The sequence below is a fragment of the Salmo salar genome, chromosome ssa12 (assembly GCF_905237065.1).
Source record: "Salmo salar chromosome ssa12, Ssal_v3.1, whole genome shotgun sequence".
NCBI classification, from domain to species: domain Eukaryota; kingdom Metazoa; phylum Chordata; class Actinopteri; order Salmoniformes; family Salmonidae; genus Salmo; species Salmo salar.
This window is the reverse complement of record NC_059453.1, coordinates 62625731-62644531: the sequence shown is the minus strand read 5'-3', so window position 1 is coordinate 62644531 and position 18801 is coordinate 62625731. Positions and strand designations below refer to the sequence as shown.

The 18801-nt window shown below is 46.9% G+C and overlaps 2 protein-coding genes across 7 annotated transcripts in view; one reads left to right on the top strand and one right to left on the bottom strand.

Annotated features, from left to right (window-relative positions):
- LOC106565466 (low-density lipoprotein receptor-related protein 1) overlaps positions 1–18801 on the bottom strand; it is a 181727-nt gene that overhangs the window by 33193 nt on the left and 129733 nt on the right. For all 6 annotated transcript variants that reach the window (XM_014132678.2, XM_014132680.2, XM_014132681.2 and 3 more), the window contains exons 35-49: positions 17998–18129; positions 17642–17776; positions 16795–16924; positions 15814–15940; positions 15564–15715; positions 15140–15264; positions 14524–14898; positions 8897–9086; positions 8152–8356; positions 7851–8043; positions 6917–7048; positions 6576–6704; positions 6364–6483; positions 6135–6248; positions 2062–2208 (exon numbers count right to left, since the gene is read on the bottom strand). In XM_014132678.2, coding sequence (XP_013988153.2) covers positions 2062–2208; positions 6135–6248; positions 6364–6483; positions 6576–6704; positions 6917–7048; positions 7851–8043; positions 8152–8356; positions 8897–9086; positions 14524–14898; positions 15140–15264; positions 15564–15715; positions 15814–15940; positions 16795–16924; positions 17642–17776; positions 17998–18129 — 2406 coding nt within the window. The remainder of the gene's footprint in view (positions 1–2061; positions 2209–6134; positions 6249–6363; positions 6484–6575; positions 6705–6916; positions 7049–7850; positions 8044–8151; positions 8357–8896; positions 9087–14523; positions 14899–15139; positions 15265–15563; positions 15716–15813; positions 15941–16794; positions 16925–17641; positions 17777–17997; positions 18130–18801) is intronic.
- Positions 11279–13899, top strand: LOC123725535 (delta-type opioid receptor). The gene has a single exon (XM_045691623.1). It carries the CDS (start codon positions 12398–12400, stop codon positions 13400–13402), a length of 1005 nt encoding a protein of 334 aa, XP_045547579.1. The 5' UTR covers positions 11279–12397; the 3' UTR covers positions 13403–13899.

Below are 18801 nucleotides of genomic sequence, written 5' to 3'. Positions count from 1 at the left end.
GTTCTGTGAATGCTGTGAAGTACACAGCATTGTAAGAGATCTTCAGTTTATTGGAAATTTCTCACAACAAGAATAGACTGACGAGTTTCAGAAGAAAGTTCTTTGTTTCTGGCCATTTTGAGCCTGTAATCGAACCCACAAATGCTGATGCTCCAGATACTCAACTAGCCTAAAGGCCAGTTTTATTGCTTCTTTAATGAGCACAACAGTTTTCAGCTGTGCTAACATAATTGCAAAAGGGTTTTCTAATGATCAATTAGCCTTTTAAAATGATACACTTGGATTAGCTAACACAACGTGCCATTGGAACACAGGAGTGATGGTTGCTGATAATGGGCCTCTGCCTATGTAGATATTCCATTCAAAATCTGCCGTTTTCAGCTACAATAGTCATTTACAACATTAACCGTGTCTACACTGTATTTCACCTTGTGAAGATGCTGGAGGAAACAGGTACAAAAGTATCTATATCCACAGTAAAACAAGTCCTATATCGACATAACCTGAAAGGCCGCTCAGCAAGGAAGAAGCCACTGTTCCAAAACCGCCATAAAAAAAGCCAGACTAAGGTTTGCAACTGCACATGGGGACAAAGATCGTACTTTTTGGAGAAATGTCCTCTGGTCTGATGAAACAAAAATAGAACTGTTTGGCCATAATGACCATCGTTATGTTTGTAGGAAATACACCATCCCAACCATGAAGCACGGGGGTGGCAGCATCATGTTGTGGGGGTGCTTTGCTGCAGGAGGGACTGGTGCACTTCACAAAATAGATGGCATCATGTGGAGGAAAATGATGTGGATATAATGAAGCAATATCTCAATACATCAGTCAGGAAGTTAAAGCTTGGTCGCAAATGGGTCTTCCAAATGGACAATGACCCCAAGCATTCTTCCAAAGTTAAAGCGTGTGCGTGCAAGGAGGCCTACAAACCTGACTCCGTTACACCAGCTCTGTCAGGAGGAATGGGCCAAAATTCACCCAACTTATTGTGAGAAGCTTGTGGAAGGCTACCCGAAACATTTGACCCAAGTTAAACAATTTAAAGGCAATGCTGCCAAATACTAATTGAGTGTATGTAAACTTCTGACCCACGGGAATTGTGATACAGTAAATTATAAGTGAAATAATCTGTCTGTAAACAACTGTTGGAAAAAGTACTTGTGTCATGCACAAAGTAGATGTCCTAACCAACTTGCCAAAACTATAGTTTGTTAACAAGACATTTGTGGAGTGGTTGAAACAAGTTTTAATGACTCCAACCGAAGTGTATGTAAACTTCTGACTTCAACTGTATATACAGCAATAGCTGAATAGAAGGGCCTTGACTAGAATACAGTATATACACATATGAAATGAGTAAAACAGTATGTAAACATTATTAAAGTGACCAGTGATTTCATGTCTGTGTACATAGTGCAGCAGCCTCTAAGGTTGAGTAACAGGGTGGTAGCCGGCTAGTGACAGTGACTAAGTTCAGGGCACTGGGTGGAGGCCGGATAGTGATGGCTATTTAACAGTCTGATGGCCTTGAGATAGAAGCTGGTCCCAGCTTGGTCTCTTGGTCCCAGCTTTGATGCATCTGTACTGACCTCGCCTTCTATAACATATTATAGTAGGGTGGCACTAAATAGGGAAATGTATGGAACAAGAGTAGCATGTTGGTATAATAGATTAGCACGTTTGTTTCACCAGAATACTTATTTACTAACAAACAATTCTACTTTTAATGACATTTCTAATCTCGCAGTTTTGTGATATCTTAGGTCCCTCTTTACTTTTCGTACTCATCTTGAATTCGGGAGAGTTTAATAGACTTGTGCTACGTGTTAATGAAATGTTGGTGTTTTAATGTGAACTCTGCGGGCTCCCCGAGCAGCTGGTTGCCTTAAAGAGATACGCTGAATCAGAGTCCACAAGGACAAGAGTCTGAAAACATTTCAGATGTTGCAGCTTATTGTGTGTGTGTGTGTGTGTGTGTGTGTGTCTGTGTTTGGGCATGTGTGCTGTGTCTGTGTGCATGCGTGTGCGTGTGCATGCGTGTGCATGTGTGTTCACCTGGGCAGTTCCTTTCGTCGGAGTAGTCTCCACAGTCATTGGCTCCGTCACACACCCAGGAGGATGCGTAGCAGAGGCTGGTGAACTCACACTTCTGGAAGGTCACACCCTTCACCCCCAGCCGGAAGTAGCTGGAACAGTCAGTAGCTGGTGGACAAGGACAGGGGTTACACAGTGAGTAGATATATTATAAAGACAAGGACAGGGGTTACACAGTGAGTAGATATATTATAAAGACAAGGACAGGGGTTACACAGTGAGTAGATATATTAGAAAGACAAGGACAGGGGTTACACAGTGAGTAGATATATTAGAAAGACAAGGACAGGGGTTACACAGTGAGTAGATATATTAGAAAGACAAGGACAGGGGTTACACAGTGAGTAGATATATTAGAAAGACAAGGACAGGGGTTACACAGTGAGTAGATATATTATAAAGACAAGGACAGGGGTTACACAGTGAGTAGATATATTAGAAAGACAAGGACAGGGGTTACACAGTGAGTAGATATATTAGAAAGACAAGGACAGGGGTTACACAGTGAGTAGATATATTAGAAAGACAAGGACAGGGGTTACACAGTGAGTAGATATATTATAAAGACAAGGACAGGGGTTACACAGTGAGTAGATATATTATAAAGACAAGGACAGGGGTTACACAGTGAGTAGATATATTATAAAGACAAGGACAGGGGTTACACAGTGAGTAGATATATTATAAAGACAAGGACAGGGGTTACACAGTGAGTAGATATATTAGAAAGACAAGGACAGGGGTTACACAGTGAGTAGATATATTAGAAAGACAAGGACAGGGGTTACACAGTGAGTAGATATATTAGAAAGACAAGGACAGGGGTTACACAGTGAGTAGATATATTAGAAAGACAAGGACAGGGGTTACACAGTGAGTAGATATATTAGAAAGACAAGGACAGGGGTTACACAGTGAGTAGATATATTAGAAAGACAAGGACAGGGGTTACACAGTGAGTAGATATATTAGAAAGACAAGGACAGGGGTTACACAGTGAGTAGATATATTATAAAGACAAGGACAGGGGTTACACAGTGAGTAGATATATTAGAAAGACAAGGACAGGGGTTACACAGTGAGTAGATATATTAGAAAGACAAGGACAGGGGTTACACAGTGAGTAGATATATTAGAAAGACAAGGACAGGGGTTACACAGTGAGTAGATATATTATAAAGACAAGGACAGGGGTTACACAGTGAGTAGATATATTAGAAAGACAAGGACAGGGGTTACACAGTGAGTAGATATATTATAAAGACAAGGACAGGGGTTACACAGTGAGTAGATATATTAGAAAGACAAGGACAGGGGTTACACAGTGAGTAGATATATTAGAAAGACAAGGACAGGGGTTACACAGTGAGTAGATATATTATAAAGACAAGGACAGGGGTTACACAGTGAGTAGATATATTATAAAGACAAGGACAGGGGTTACACAGTGAGTAGATATATTATAAAGACAAGGACAGGGGTTACACAGTGAGTAGATATATTATAAAGACAAGGACAGGGGTTACACAGTGAGTAGATATATTATAAAGACAAGGACAGGGGTTACACAGTGAGTAGATATATTATAAAGACAAGGACAGGGGTTACACAGTGAGTAGATATATTAGAAAGACAAGGACAGGGGTTACACAGTGAGTAGATATATTAGAAAGACAAGGACAGGGGTTACACAGTGAGTAGATATATTAGAAAGACAAGGACAGGGGTTACACAGTGAGTAGATATATTATAAAGTCAGTCTAAACTCATTTAGTTCATTAGCTTCAGCATCATATCTAACTTTACTTTACTGATTTTATTGTCCCCATGGGGAAATTTTGATGCAGTGTCATGTACACTGCAAAACTGACAATTCAACTTTCATAACAGTTACATACCAATAAAAAGAGACGAGCCTGCTGGCCTTACTGGGTGGATAGGAACATTAGCCTGCTGGCCTTACTGGGTGGATAGGAACATTAGCCTGCTGGCCTTACTGGGTGGATAGGAACATTAGCCTGCTGGCCTTACTGGGTGGATAGGAACATTAGCCTGCTGGCCTTACTGGGTGGATAGGAACATTAGCCTGCTGGCCTTACTGGGTGGATAGGAACATTAGCCTGCTGGCCTTACTGGGTGGATAGGAACATTAGCCTGCTGGCCTTACTGGGTGGATAGGAACATTAGCCTGCTGGCCTTACTGGGTGGATAGGAACATTAGCCTGCTGGCCTTACTGGGTGGATAGGAACATTAGCCTGCTGGCCTTACTGGGTGGATAGGAACATTAGCCTGCTGGCCTTACTGGGTGGATAGGAACATTAGCCTGCTGGCCTTACTGGGTGGATAGGAACATTAGCCTGCTGGCCTTCTGGGTGGGTAGGAACATTAGCCTGCTGGCCTTACTGGGTGGATAGGAACATTAGCCTGCTGGCCTTACTGGGTGGATAGGAACATTAGCCTGCTGGCCTTACTGGGTCAATAGGAACATTAGCCTGCTGGCCTTACTGGGTGGATAGGAACATTAGCCTGCTGGCCTTACTGGGTGGATAGGAACATTAGCCTGCTGGCCTTACTGGGTGGATAGGAACATTAGCCTGCTGGCCTTACTGGGTGGATAGGAACATTAGCCTGCTGGCCTTACTGGGTGGATAGGAACATTAGCCTGCTGGCCTTACTGGGTGGATAGGAACATTAGCCTGCTGGCCTTACTGGGTGGATAGGAACATTAGCCTGCTGGCCTTCTGGGTGGGTAGGAACATTAGCCTGCTGGCCTTACTGGGTGGATAGGAACATTAGCCTGCTGGCCTTACTGGGTGGATAGGAACATTAGCCTGCTGGCCTTACTGGGTGGATAGGAACATTAGCCTGCTGGCCTTACTGGGTGGATAGGAACATTAGCCTGCTGGCCTTACTGGGTGGATAGGAACATTAGCCTGCTGGCCTTACTGGGTGGATAGGAACATTAGCCTGCTGGCCTTACTGGGTGGATAGGAACATTAGCCTGCTGGCCTTACTGGGTGGATAGGAACATTAGCCTGCTGGCCTTACTGGGTGGATAGGAACATTAGCCTGCTGGCCTTACTGGGTGGATAGGAACATTAGCCTGCTGGCCTTACTGGGTGGATAGGAACATTAGCCTGCTGGCCTTCTGGGTCAATAGGAACATTACCTGCTGGCCTTACTGGGTGGATAGGAACATTAGCCTGCTGGCCTTACTGGGTGGATAGGAACATTAGCCTGCTGGCCTTACTGGGTGGATAGGAACATTAGCCTGCTGGCCTTACTGGGTGGATAGGAACATTAGCCTGCTGGCCTTACTGGGTGGATAGGAACATTAGCCTGCTGGCCTTACTGGGTGGATAGGAACATTAGCCTGCTGGCCTTACTGGGTGGATAGGAACATTAGCCTGCTGGCCTTACTGGGTGGATAGGAACATTAGCCTGCTGGCCTTACTGGGTGGATAGGAACATTAGCCTGCTGGCCTTACTGGGTGGATAGGAACATTAGCCTGCTGGCCTTACTGGGTGGATAGGAACATTAGCCTGCTGGCCTTACTGGGTGGATAGGAACATTAGCCTGCTGGCCTTACTGGGTGGATAGGAACATTAGCCCGAGCTGTTTAGGAGGGATATCACACCTGGCACAAATGATTGTCTAGTTCTGTGTTTTTCCTGCTGAGGGGTGCCCTATACCTGCGCCCAGAGGGGAGTAGTTCAAAGTCCAGGTAGAGGGGGTGGCTTGGGTCTAAAATGACTTTGTGAGCCTTGGAGGGCCCTGACCTTAAAGATCTCATCCAGCTGTAAAGTGACATTATACATTATGACAGAGCAACGCTGACTGAGTTTTAGTCTGGTCCAAAATGAAGTCTGGATTAGTGTTACGTCTGATGTTAGGTTTAGCTGAGTCTAGTCTAAAGATTAGTCTGTGTTCTTTCTTGAGTTGAGTCTAGTCAATGGTGAAGCCTGGGTTCGTCCGAGTTTAAACTAAACCTAACAAATCGATTTAACTAGCCTGGCGCCCAAGGTGACTCACAGCAGTTCATCTCGTCGCTGGCGTCCTCGCAGTCTACAATCTGGTTACACTTGCTGGAGTTGGTGGTGCAGCCACCGTCTCTGCACTGGAACTGCTCTGCCGTGCACAAGGTGGCTGGAACACACACAGATCCACACATTACACCGGTGACAACCATAGAACATTTCCATAGAAAGACCACCCAAACTACCACCCAGTATATACTGCATGAGATAGCCAGCCTGCTTACCGTTGCAGAAGAGTTCGTCTGAGTCGTCCCCACAATCGTCCCGTCCATTACACCAGGAGCTGTGTCCCACACACCTGCCGTTCACACACCGCCTGTAGCCCTTCTTACACACCCGGTTGGCTGAAGACGTACAAAGGGCAGGAGGAAATAATGTTAGAAACATTAAATCACATGATAGCTTTTTGAGGTCGTGTAAAAGACTGCCCGCTCACCGCAGTAGGACTGTTTCTCGTCTGACTTGTCCTTGCAGTGGGCCATGCCGTCACAGGTCAGAGTGTAGTTCACACAGTCTCCGTTCCCACACTCAAACTCATCTACACTGCCGCACGTGGTGTTTAGGGCTGAGAGGGACAGAGGAAGAAAGAGACACTTAACTTCATAATAAAAAAAAACATGGTTTTAATGCTGAACATTTCAAAGTTCAGCCCCATTGGCTGTTCTTACATCATTAATGACATGATAAAATGCCCTCATCCACTCTCCCGAACCCATGTCATAGTCCTCTCATTTCTCCACACCCTTCCCTATTCCCGCTTTCCCCCCTCTTTCTCACCGATGCAGGTGTTGTCCTCCAGCAGTTTCCTTTCGCCATCGCCACGGCAAGTACAGTTGACCCTGCCCTCTGAGGTCAGAAGACACAGGTCCTGACAACCTCCGTTGTTCACCCGACACAGAGAGAACTCGCCTACACAGAGAGAGGGTTAGAGCACACACGCACGCACGCACAGTGAGTGGTCAGAGACTACAACTCTCCATCTACTTGTATTTAATATAAACTGACACAGTGTAAATGGGATTTGCAGCAATTACCACAGGTTCACTGTGTGTGTTGAGAGCGGGAAGGAGGTAAGCAACTGGGATGTCAATAGTGGGTGTTGAGGGTGTGTGTGTGTGTGTGGGGGGTGGGGGTGGGGGGTTGAGAAAGACAGAGCCATTGATTTGAAGTGATAGAGGGAGATTGGAAACTCAGTGAGATGAACAAGTGTGAATTGAACTGGACGAGGTAGAGAGATGAAGAAATATGTGTTTCATGGGACTGTTGGAGCAGAAGATGGGGAGTGTGTGTGTGTGTGTGTGTGTGTGTCTACAGGGTGATAGATTGGGGCAGTGGAGTCTCAGGTGGTCTCATTCTCCAGGTGTATGGAGCTCCCCTCAGCTGTGTCACACTCTCTGATTACTTCTGGCACCTCATTAACTTTGGTGGCGCAGCAGTGTGTGTGTGTGTGTGTGTGTGTGTGTGCGCGCGTCAGAGGAGGCTGGTGGGAGGAGCTATAGGAGGACAGTATCAAACATATGGAAACCATGTTTGACTCCGTTCCATTATTCCATTCCAGCCAATACAATGAGCCCGTCCTCCTATAGCTCCTTCCACCAGCCTCCTCTGGTACGTGTACCACTCTGCTTGGCTACACCAACCCCCCCACCCCTTTATCTGCCCTAAAAAAATAAATCCACCCAAACCCCACCCTCTTTTGCTGAGAACTCACAGCTATTAGTGTCGTTGGCCACAGCGACGATGCCCATTGGCTGCTGGGGGATGTCGGCTCTGAGGAGTTTCATGTCTCCGCCCACGTACTTGTCGGCCCTGAGGACGGCCCTGCGGACCCAGTCGGTCCAGAAGATGTAGTCTCCATACACCGCCAGGCCAAACGGATGGACTGGCTCATTCTTCAACACCACCTATAGGGGGCAGCAGAGATACACACAACAGTTGAACCATCAAGTGTGTTTCATGAGTGTGGGTGGGTTATTGTGTGTATATCATCTGCGAGTGCCAGTGTTACTCACGTAGCGGCGGCTGCCATCGTACTCGCAGCGTTCGATCTTGTCCAGGGTGGCGTCGGAGAAGTAGAGTTTCTCAGCGCGGTGGTCTATGGCCAGGCCGTTGGGCGTGCGGATGTCACTGCCGATGATCACCAGGACATTGTTACCAGACAGGGTGGCACGCATGATACTGGGGGACTGTTCATTCCAGTTGGTCCAGAACATCAGGCTGGTGGGTGACAACACGAGGGAACTTACAGTATAGAAGGCAGATGTGTGTAAACGTTCACAACAGTGGATAGGCTTCTGATTCAAAACGGCACAACTGGTTTGTGCAACACCATATCTGCAGGTTCCCGCATGAGCCATATACTGTATACAGCATACTGAATGTGTTAGTTAGCTTTATGTCTCTTTGGATAAATCGATCTGCTAAATGACCAGAATATATTAAGATTCCAAAAGAAGTGCGGTAGGAGAGGCAGGTACATGGGCTGAACGCTATCCAAGGAGAAAGTGAGAAAACCTATGAAAATCTACCTACATTGAGGCTAAGCTATCTATACTGTACTTCAATCTGTATTCATCCAATTAAAACACCTTATGACAAGGGTCAGGATATGGGAACGTTAGCTAGTGTCAGATGAACTGCAACAGACTCGTATTAGATACTCATACCTGACATTAAAGACTAATTAAAGCCTATGATCTGGGTCAGAAACCTGGAACAGTGTGATTTATGGACCGTTACGGTCTAGGAGACACTCACTCCTGACATTCGTCCAGAACGAAGGCCCGGGGGTGGTCGTCTCCAGACATGGTGACCACGGTGTCGCGGTCCCAGGCACCCCAGCGGCTCTGGTTCACCGTGTGGCGGGTGATAGTGGAGGTGGTATAGCTGGTCCAGTACAAAGTGTCCCAGCCGCGGTGGTACGCCAGGCCCTCCACCGAGCCCACATCTGACGAGGGGGAGAGAGGGGGAAAGAGGCGGAGGAGAGGAGCGGCAAGGGGAGAGAGAGGAGGGAGAAAGGAGGAGGATGAGTGGAGAGAGAGAGAAAGGAAGGGGGGACAGAAAGAAAAAAACGGAAAGGAAAGACAAGGAGGGAGGAGAAGAGAAATACCACGTCAATCCCAGGAGAGTGTTAAAAGGACATGACTCAGGTCTCTGGCAGTAACACAGAGCTGGCAGGCAGAGTGGAGCTGGATGCCATAGCAGAGGAGGTCCAGAGACTACTCACAGAGGACATGACAGCCACTGGTAATGATCTAGAACCCTCTGTGATCTAAGGCTTTCATCCAACTAACAGCTCTCCAAAAGGTCACAACATAAATGGCTAACAGCTCGCAGCATATTTCCTTCCATTGCTCTTTTTCATCGATAGTTGGGAGTGTTCACAGCATTTTTGTGCTCCACAGCCAACAAATGAGTAACTGGCTGAGTTCAGCCCAGCCCAGCCCAGCCCAGCTCAGCTCAGCCCAGTTCAGACGAGAGGAGGCTGGGGAGAGTTGGCCAAGATGGAGGAACACACTGTACTCTGGTGGTGGAGAAACACACTCGCACAGTCACACACCACCTTAAAGTCTGCCAAGGACACTTTTGGGTTACGCACAACACACACCCACGGTCAACCACAACTAATTGTTCCAAAAAGACTAATAGTCACCTGCTTGTTATCCCAGTAGAAACAGAGGGACTGGAATGATTTAATAGGCATTCTTCTGAAGCGGTTATGACCTAATAAGTACATCACATGCCTGGCCAGTGTCTCTGGGAGGTTCAACACAAGGTGGAACACTTTGCACTTCACCTCCATCTCTCTATTTCATCACCACAGACATGAGTCATGGACTGGCTAGCAGGGTATTGTGAGAGATTCTGAATGAGACCGAGCTAAGGACCTAAGAGCTGGAGGGCAGAGAGCCCAGGTGTACGACGGTTAAAACAATTCCCTCTGGTCTCCCACTCTCAGAAATCAACGCTTTCAAAAATTGATGAAGTGCAACACCCTATCTGCTCCCTCAATTCCCTCTCTCCTCGGTGCTTTTAATAAATCATAAATCGTCGGACTGCAAGGCTCTACACTTTCCTATCCTTGTTTCCCCTTTCCTCACACCTTTTAACGCTGGCTTCCCTATCTGTGTATCGCTGCTGTATAGGCCCATCTCTGTCCTGTAAGCTGACTGCAGCAGTTGAAGTTTACAAAGGAGCTGAATTTACGAGCTCTTGGTAAATGTAGAGTTCACCCTCTTATCCTGAGCTTCACACACACACACAAAACACACACACTAACAGATACACAATAGGGTCATTTCAGCCAGCCATGTCAGCCACCATCTCAGATGGTTCTGAAATTGTTTCTGTAGTAAGAAACTGATAAGATTAGCATTCCTGAAACATTATCTTGTTGTATATTGCTTCTTCAACCTTTGTAATGTATTCCCTGTGAACCTGGTGATGGTTTATTTCCCTCTTCAGATAAAATAGCCATTGAAGTCGCTATACCATAAATGAGTGTGAAAATGCCAAGTTTTACGTACTAGATGTCACTGTTCCTGCTACTGCCACCACACCCTTTGATCCATTATGTTGGTCTCTAGTGTTTATTATACGGCTCACAACATATTCTTTGCAACTTTGGGTAGAAAACCAATTGCTTTTGCTCATGGAAATAAATTGTGAAGAAGCAATACTCCAAGCAGCAGCTCCATACTACTTTGTTGGGGTGGGATTGGCGTGGGTGGTCTGTGGGTGGCTATTGACAATTGTATTGTATTCCTCATGTCTTACTCATTGTTATGAAGAATTATGGTCCAAATGGGATGTTAGGTACTATATTTATTGAATATGATATGAATCCTATAAATTAAAATGGCAAATTTGGGTGCAAATAATTAGTTTAATTTCTCAGAGATCAAATTATATTTAAACAATGTTCCAGGAATGCTAACTCTTATCTGTTTTCTAACAACAGAAACAATTTCAGAACAATCTGAGATGGGTGTCGAAATCCTCTTTCTTGTGCTTTTTGAGGTGGAATGACACATGCATACTAACACACGCACACAGAGTTTTATGGCACTTATCTGGGTGTGATAACAGACTAGCTGAGTGTTTGCTCTCAGGGCAAAGGTAAACAATTACCCTGATTTCTCAAGTGTTAATGTCACATGCACAAGTACAGAGAGTGTGTGTGTGTGTGTGTGTATGTGGGTCAAACTCTGTGAAAGGCTTTGATTGTCCTGAACAGGTCCTCCCATTGACAAAATACCAACCCATCCCCCTCTTGCGTTGGCACTGTCAAAGCCATACAGTACAGAGTTCACATGTTATTTACTGTGATTCACCTCTTTCTCCAAGCTCATATACCAGCCTCTCCTACAGCACTCTGCTTCTCTCCCTCTATCTCTCCAGAGACTCCTTCCTGTGGGCTTTGAATAGGCAGACTGTCAATGGCTTAGCAGTAGAAGACTGATTGAGGCGTCATGCAGAGGCTTTCTGATGTGAGCTGACAGGAGACAGAGCCATCCAGAGAGTTTAGACCCAGCCAGCCACCACTGTCAGACGGACATAGCAGGAGTCCTGGGGAGAGACTGAGAGCCCGGCGGCTAGCTGGATGCTAAATCAATAGCATCGCAAACGTCAACAGAGGGGGGCTGATGTCTATGTTCTCTCCTTTCTTTGGAGGGACTAGGACAAAGGTAGAGTTGATTGGCAGGACTAGAAAGGCTTGATTCGAATTGTGGGAGACCTCAATCACGTGACTGGTAACAGTCACTCATCAGTAGTCTTTCAAAGGACAATTTTTGGAAAGGTAAACACTTCAGGAAAAAAATAAATAAATAAAAGACACTTTCTACTGTGAGTTTCTGGACTATGGCGAGGAAAATACTGACTGAGACAAACCCATCGAATCATAACTGACAGGAGGGCAACTTCAGAGTGGTTATGGTCAGAAGAATTAACTTTGAGAACCAATGTAATGTCAAATCGGCTGAATGTTCCTGTTGATGGCACACCTTAGTGTTATCGACTCTCCGTTTCAACAATAATTCCCACACGCTTTGTTATCAGTGGCTAGTTGATCAGTCATAAGCAGAAGCTTAGTTTTTACAGCTGGTAGATATCGACTCATGGGAGTGTCATCTTGCTGCTAGGATTTTGCTGCTAGGATTTCTTCTCATCAGTCATCACTGCTTCACTGTATCAACTCTAGGCTCAGTGTAAGGACTAAGGAGTAGCCCCTTTAAGGCTGGTCTGCCTGTCCGCTCCATGGCGGATAATGGATCTGTGTGGAGGAATGACAGTGGTTCTGGTGACGAGGAGACTGGGGTCGGCAGTGTGGAGCTGGTCCTGGTTCTAGTGATGGATGTCCTGATCCTGGTGCTGGGTGTGACGGGGCACTCTCTGGTGATGGTCATCCTGTGTGGTCGTCGTAGAAGAAGGGCAGGTCCGGGGGGTCAACACAACCAGGGGAACATGACAGGGACAGACACCCTCCTGCTGGCCCTGAGTGCGGCCGACCTTCTCCTCCTCTCCATGCTGCCCTTCCACACCGTCGCCATAGCGATGCAGCACTGGCCCTTCGGGGACTTCCTGTGTCGGCTGGTGAGCTTCCTGGGCGCCGCCTGCTCCTCGGCTAGTGCCTTCACACTGGCCGCCTTGGCCGTGACGCGGTATCTAACCGTGGTGGAGCCAACCCAGGCCTACCGTCTTCTTACTCCTTGCCGAGTGGCGCTGACCTCCGCTGCTCTCTGGCTTCCCGCTTGTGCCCTGGCTGCCCCACAGCTGGCCTTCCGCTCCGTGGGTGCCCGGCGCATCGCCCCCGACAGCCTGGCCTGCTTCAACTTCCTGTCGCACAACGGCCAGCTGGCCTACGGAGCCTGCCAATTCCTGCTGTCCTTCGCCCTACCACTGGGCGTCATCGCTGTGGCCTACGGCGGGATCTACTTGTTCCTGTGGCGGAGTCGTAGGGACAGCCGAGCGCCCCAGGTGGAGCGATACCAACGGAAGGTGACCCAGACATCGGCCCTGCTGGTGCTGGCCTTTACCCTGTGCTGGTTGCCCTCCTACGGCCTGACCTTTGCCCTCCTGGGGGGAGGCAGCCATGGGGCCACGGGGTCATCACCCCGCTTCGGGCCCTTCAGCGTGTTCGCCCGCATCATGGCCACCTCCTCTACCGTAGCTAACCCCATCCTCTACGTCCTCATGTCCCAGAAGTTCAGACAGGACCTGCTGGAGCTGGGTTGCAGAGGTGCCAGGGGTGGGGGTCAGTAACCGTGACAACAGACAACTATACAAGACTAGAGGACATGTAACTAGATCTCTAAGGTTATGCTGTGTGTCCATGACAAACTGGATGTGGGCTGAACATCTGTTGTCTGAGAGCTTGTGGGAAGAACTAAACTACAAAACCATTTCTACCCAAATCTCACTGCTACTCCAGTACACAACTATCACACTAAGCTGTGGTATAAAGCTCGAGCTCCAAGGTTCAATTGAGGGACAGCACTTGAAGTAAAGAGCCTCCCCACTGTGAGACAACAGTCTAAAAGGAGGATCTGAACACTGAGAATCAAAGGCCTCTGTCTAGAGGGCCTCCTGGGACATGGCAAAGAACATAGACATCCAGGAGAAATACATTTATGCTTGTAAAAAAAACAAGAGAAAGCTTTTTAAAGGATGTGAGCTCTTTTACACATTAATACCATTCTGTAGCGATTGTTCTTTCTTGTTCTTCTATGTTCTTCTGAGATAAAGAGAATGAAGGTCTAGCTGTGCCTCAATCTGGTTTATGTTGTTGTGTACAGTGTGTTCCCAAACTGAGGTAGATATGAAAGCTTTCCACTTTGTTCTCCAGACTCTCAGAAATAATAGTTGGCCACTAGGTTTTCCTGCCATGTTTCAGTTGGAGGTCCAAAACAAGTTTTGTTCTGAGCCCCGGCTGTTTCTTCCTGGAGAATGCCTCCCAGTGGGGGGTCTGCTGTATTTCACCACCAAATAGGGTTTGTTCTTAGTGAAGGAGGAGGAGGAGAGGAGGATGAAAGATGCTGCTTAACCAATGGGAGGGAGAGAAAGCCGTCTAACAGAGGGAAAATGTTTTATCACATTTCTCAAACTTCAGCCAAATAACCTGATTAATTAGTGCTTACCTACATTCACTTGGCCTTATCAATTGGCATTGAAAACAGAGTGAATCAATGGACTTTGGGTTATGAGGGAAAAGAGGACATGGGTTGCTATAGGATTAGGGGGATGATAACAGATCAAATATATATATATTTTTTAAATAAAATGTTAATCACATACACAGATTACAACAGGTATAAAAGGTGCAGCGAAATGCTTATTCTGATTGGACGAACAAGAGAGGAGAGAGAGGAGGGTGAGTAACTTACTTTCCACCAGTGTCTTACGGTCCGAGCCGTCGTCATTGATCTGCTGAATGTTCCCAAAGTGGATGTCACTAAAGAAGATGCGATTGGCTCCTTTCCCTCCTCCTCCACGGTAGTCAAACGTCAGAGCTATAACGTTCTTCATGTGTTCCGGATCCTCAAACGGTTTTATCGGAGCGTTTAGGTTCTCTTCATCCGATAGGTGAACGCTCTTTAGAATGGTCCGTTCCGAGTAGAGTAGGTAGCCGTCGTAGTCACGGCAACCCCGTCCGTCCTCGGCCAACATGCCGTGAGCACAGGCGCATGTACGTTCTGCGTTGCCACGGAAAAGACACAGCTGCTGGCAGCCCCCGTTGTTATCCTTACACACATTCGTTCCTGTGTAGAGGAAACATATTTCATATTCACTGTAGATATTTTTTTTCTTCCCTCTCAATAAAATCGGCAGATAATTAAAATATGAAACGTTTGAAAAATATCACATTAAATGGCATTGTGAATAAAATCTTCAATGGGTTTGGGATCTCAAAAATTGTATGATCAAACTTTGCAGCATTATTGTCCCTATAAGTCATCTCTGAGTGGACTCTCTAAACGAACACATCCACACACTGCCCACCTTGCTGCCTGGCCCTGTTGAACACCTTGATGTCTTTGAGCTGTACTCCGATGCCAGTGCGCAGAGGCACAGAATCTGTAGCGTTGTCTTTGCTGCCCCTCTTTATGGAGCCATTGGCATGAGTCCTGATACAGGCCAGACAGAGAGAGACAGAGAAACATGACATCAGGGAGAGAGAGACGGACTAAGTAAAAGAAGGAGTGAGGGAGACACTAGCTGAGAAGGAAGGTGAAAGATGTGACAGTAAACACATGCGGGAAAGAATGTCAGAAAGAGGGAAAGAGACATGACATCAGTGCAGAAAGAGAAAGGGTGAGGGAGACAACAGCTGAGAAGAAAGGTGACCGATTATGGCGAGAGGGAGTGAATTCATTCCAGACAGTGAATAGGTGGAAGAGTGAATGTCAGAGAGAGAGAGACAGACCTGTCACTCCAATAGATGTATTTCTCAAACACAGAGACAGAGAACATGTCCATGTTGTTGTTAGCCAGCACCACCTCTCTGTTCTCTCCGTTCTCCAGGTTGATGCGCTCGATCTTGTCTGTACGAGCGTCACACCAGTACAGAAGACCCTCCTGCACACACATATCAGGACAGGGAGTTCAGTTTGTGTGTGTTGTGGAGGTTATTTGTCTGTGTGTTTGTGGTTATTTGTGTGGGTGTTACACTGTACCCGGTAGTCTATGGAGATGCCATTAGGCCAGCTGATGCTAACGTTGACCAGTACAGCTCTCTGAGACCCGTCCAGACGAGACCTCTCGATCCGTGGGTACTGACCCCACTCTGTCCAGAACAGATACCTGTACACACACACACACACACACACACGGAGAGAGCATAAGAGCGAGGTAACTTTCCCCTTATTGAGGTGACTAAACTACTTGGAGTAACCCTGGATTGTAAACAGTCATGGTCAAAACATATTGATATAACAGTAGCTAAGATGGGGAGAAGTCTGTCCATCATAAAGCACTGCTCTGCCTTAACAATATCAACAAGGCAGGTCCTACGGGCCTGGACTACTGTTTAGTCGTGTGGTCAGGTGCCAGAAAGAGGGACTTAGGAAAATTACAATTGTCTCAAAACTGGGCAGCACAGCTGGCCCTTAAAAGTACACAGGGACCTAACATTAATGATATGCATGTCAATCTCTCCTGGCTGAAAGTGGAGGAGAGATTGACTTCATCACTGCTTGTATCTATGAGAGGTACTGGCATGCTGAATGCAACGAGCTGTTGTTTAAACTACTAGCACACAGCTCAGACACTCATGCATACCCCCACAAGACATGCCACCAGAGGTCTCTTCACAATCCCCAAGTCAACAGACTATGGGAGGTGCACAGTACTACAGAGCCATGACTACATGGAACTCTATTCCACATCAGGTAACACCTTATGGAACAGCAGGGACTTTGAAGAGACACACACACACACGGGTACAACCACAAGTGCTAGTACACGCACTCTACACACACCTACATTGTAATTCTGTGGTATGGTGGTATAATACTATGTGTATTGTAGATATGTAGTGGTGTAATAATGTTATATGATGTTCTGTTTTATCTTTTGCCTTAATGTGTTTGGACCCCAGGAAGAGTAGCTGCTGCCTTGGCGGCAGAGGTCAACCCCCCATCTCCCCCCGTACTCACCCTTTTTCTGGGTGGACAGTGATGGCACGGGGCTTGTCCAGGCCCTGGGAGATGACCACGTAGCGGAAGGAGCCGTTGAGTCTGGCCACCTCAATCACATCAAAGCCCTGGTCAGTCCAGTAGATGTTCCCTATGGAGGGACAGAGCACCAACACAAAATACAACAGCAATACAAACCAGTCACACTTTTACTACAGTGCATTTTAAACTATCAACATGCTTTACAGTACAACAACATTCAAATGGGACCAGCCACAAGAGTCTAACTGATAAAGTAGTTCTGTGCAAGGTTACTGTATGTTTTGGGATAAATAAAGTTCTATACATTTTCACTGTATATGACACCAAATACAACTAGGCAAATGGAGAATGCTGCCGTGTTGTTGTGTTGGTGTTGTGGTGTTAACAGGGTTTCCCAGCGTAACCTCAGAGGGCTGATGGAATGCTGCAGTGTTCATTACTCATCCTGCAGTAAGGCTTCGCTCTGTACACACCCATGTCATGTGACCTGGGCTATACAGGCACCCATCTAGGCTATAGAGGCACCTATCTATCTGGGCTTCTTCCCATCTCCTCGGTCTAAGCCTCTTCCTCTGTTGCTCTTTCTCCTCCTTTGTTAGCTTCTCCCTCCCTTTGACTGTATTTCTCTCCCTCCCTCCCTCCCTCCCTCCCTCCCTCCCTCCCTCCCTCGCATAGGTGAAGGTGTGATCAGAGTGAGTCTCATCTCTCTTCTGTAAGGCTGTGAAGCGTGTCAGCTGTGAGTCTGTGACAGATGTGTGAATGTGTGTGTGTGTATGAGTGTATGAGTCTGCATGCATGTGTGTATATGTGTGTGAGCGCGCCTCACCAGCGATCCAGTCCACAGCGATGCCCTCCACTCTGCCGATGCCGTTGGTCACCACGTCTTCTCTCCAGGTCTGGTCTCTCTTAGCTCTGCTGATGGTACTCAGGCCCATGTCCACCCAGTAGATGGTATCATTGTCTGGAGGGGAGAGGAGAGAGCCACCAGTACAGAACAGTCGATCTACTATACCCATCATACTCATGTTCATGTGGAATGCACCTATTATACTGGCTGGATTCAGCATATTTTCATGACAAGATATTTTCCATCACAACCGATCTAAAAAAAACAACTCAATTTTGGTTTTGTATAGTTTGAAAACCCCTCCCTCCAAGGTGTGTGTATGTGTGCGTCCCTACCTGCATGGAAGTCTATGCCCACAGCCAGGGAGGTGCCTGACACTGGCACCAGAGCGTCTGACTTGTCCGAGGGGTCCAGGGGGATGCCACGGATGCCCTCATGAACAGAGTAGAGCAGGAAGGAGCCCACTCCTGAGGCCGAGGGAAACATTACCCAGAGTTTATCACTGGACACACTAAGAGGTCAGTGGCAGTACAAGACATGGAATCTTTCCAGATGAAAACAAATGAATGATTATGAGAATAAACTCCTCTCACTCTCAACTGTGTTTATTTTCAGCAAACTTAACACGTGTAAATATTTGTATGAACATAACAAGATTCAACAACTGAGACATAAATGGAACAAGTTCCACAGACATGTGACTAACAGAAATTGAATAATGTGTCCCTGAACAAAGGGGGGTCAAAATCAAAAGTAACAGTCAGTATCTGGTATGGCCACCAGCTGCATTAAATACTGCAGTGCATCTCCTCCTCATGGACTGCACCAGATTTGCCAGTTCTTGCTGTGAGATGTTACCCCACTCTTCCACCAAGGCACCTGCAAGTTCCCGGACATTTCTGGGGGGAATGGCCCTAGCCCTCACCCTCCAATCCAACAGGTCCCAGACGTGCTCAATGGGATTGAGATCCGGGCTCTTCGCTGGCCATGGCAGAACACTGACATTCCTGTCTTGCAGGAAATCACACACAGAAAGAGCAGTATGGCTGGTGGCATTGTCATGCTGGAGGGTCATGTCAGAATGAGCCTGCAGGAAGGGTACCGCATGAGGGAGGAGGATGTCTTCCCTGTAACACAGC

Excerpts from the sequence above, each read along its gene's own strand:
- LOC123725535 (XM_045691623.1), top strand. The coding sequence starts at position 12,398 with ATGGCGGATAATGGATCTGTGTGGAGGAATGACAGTGGTTCTGGTGAC.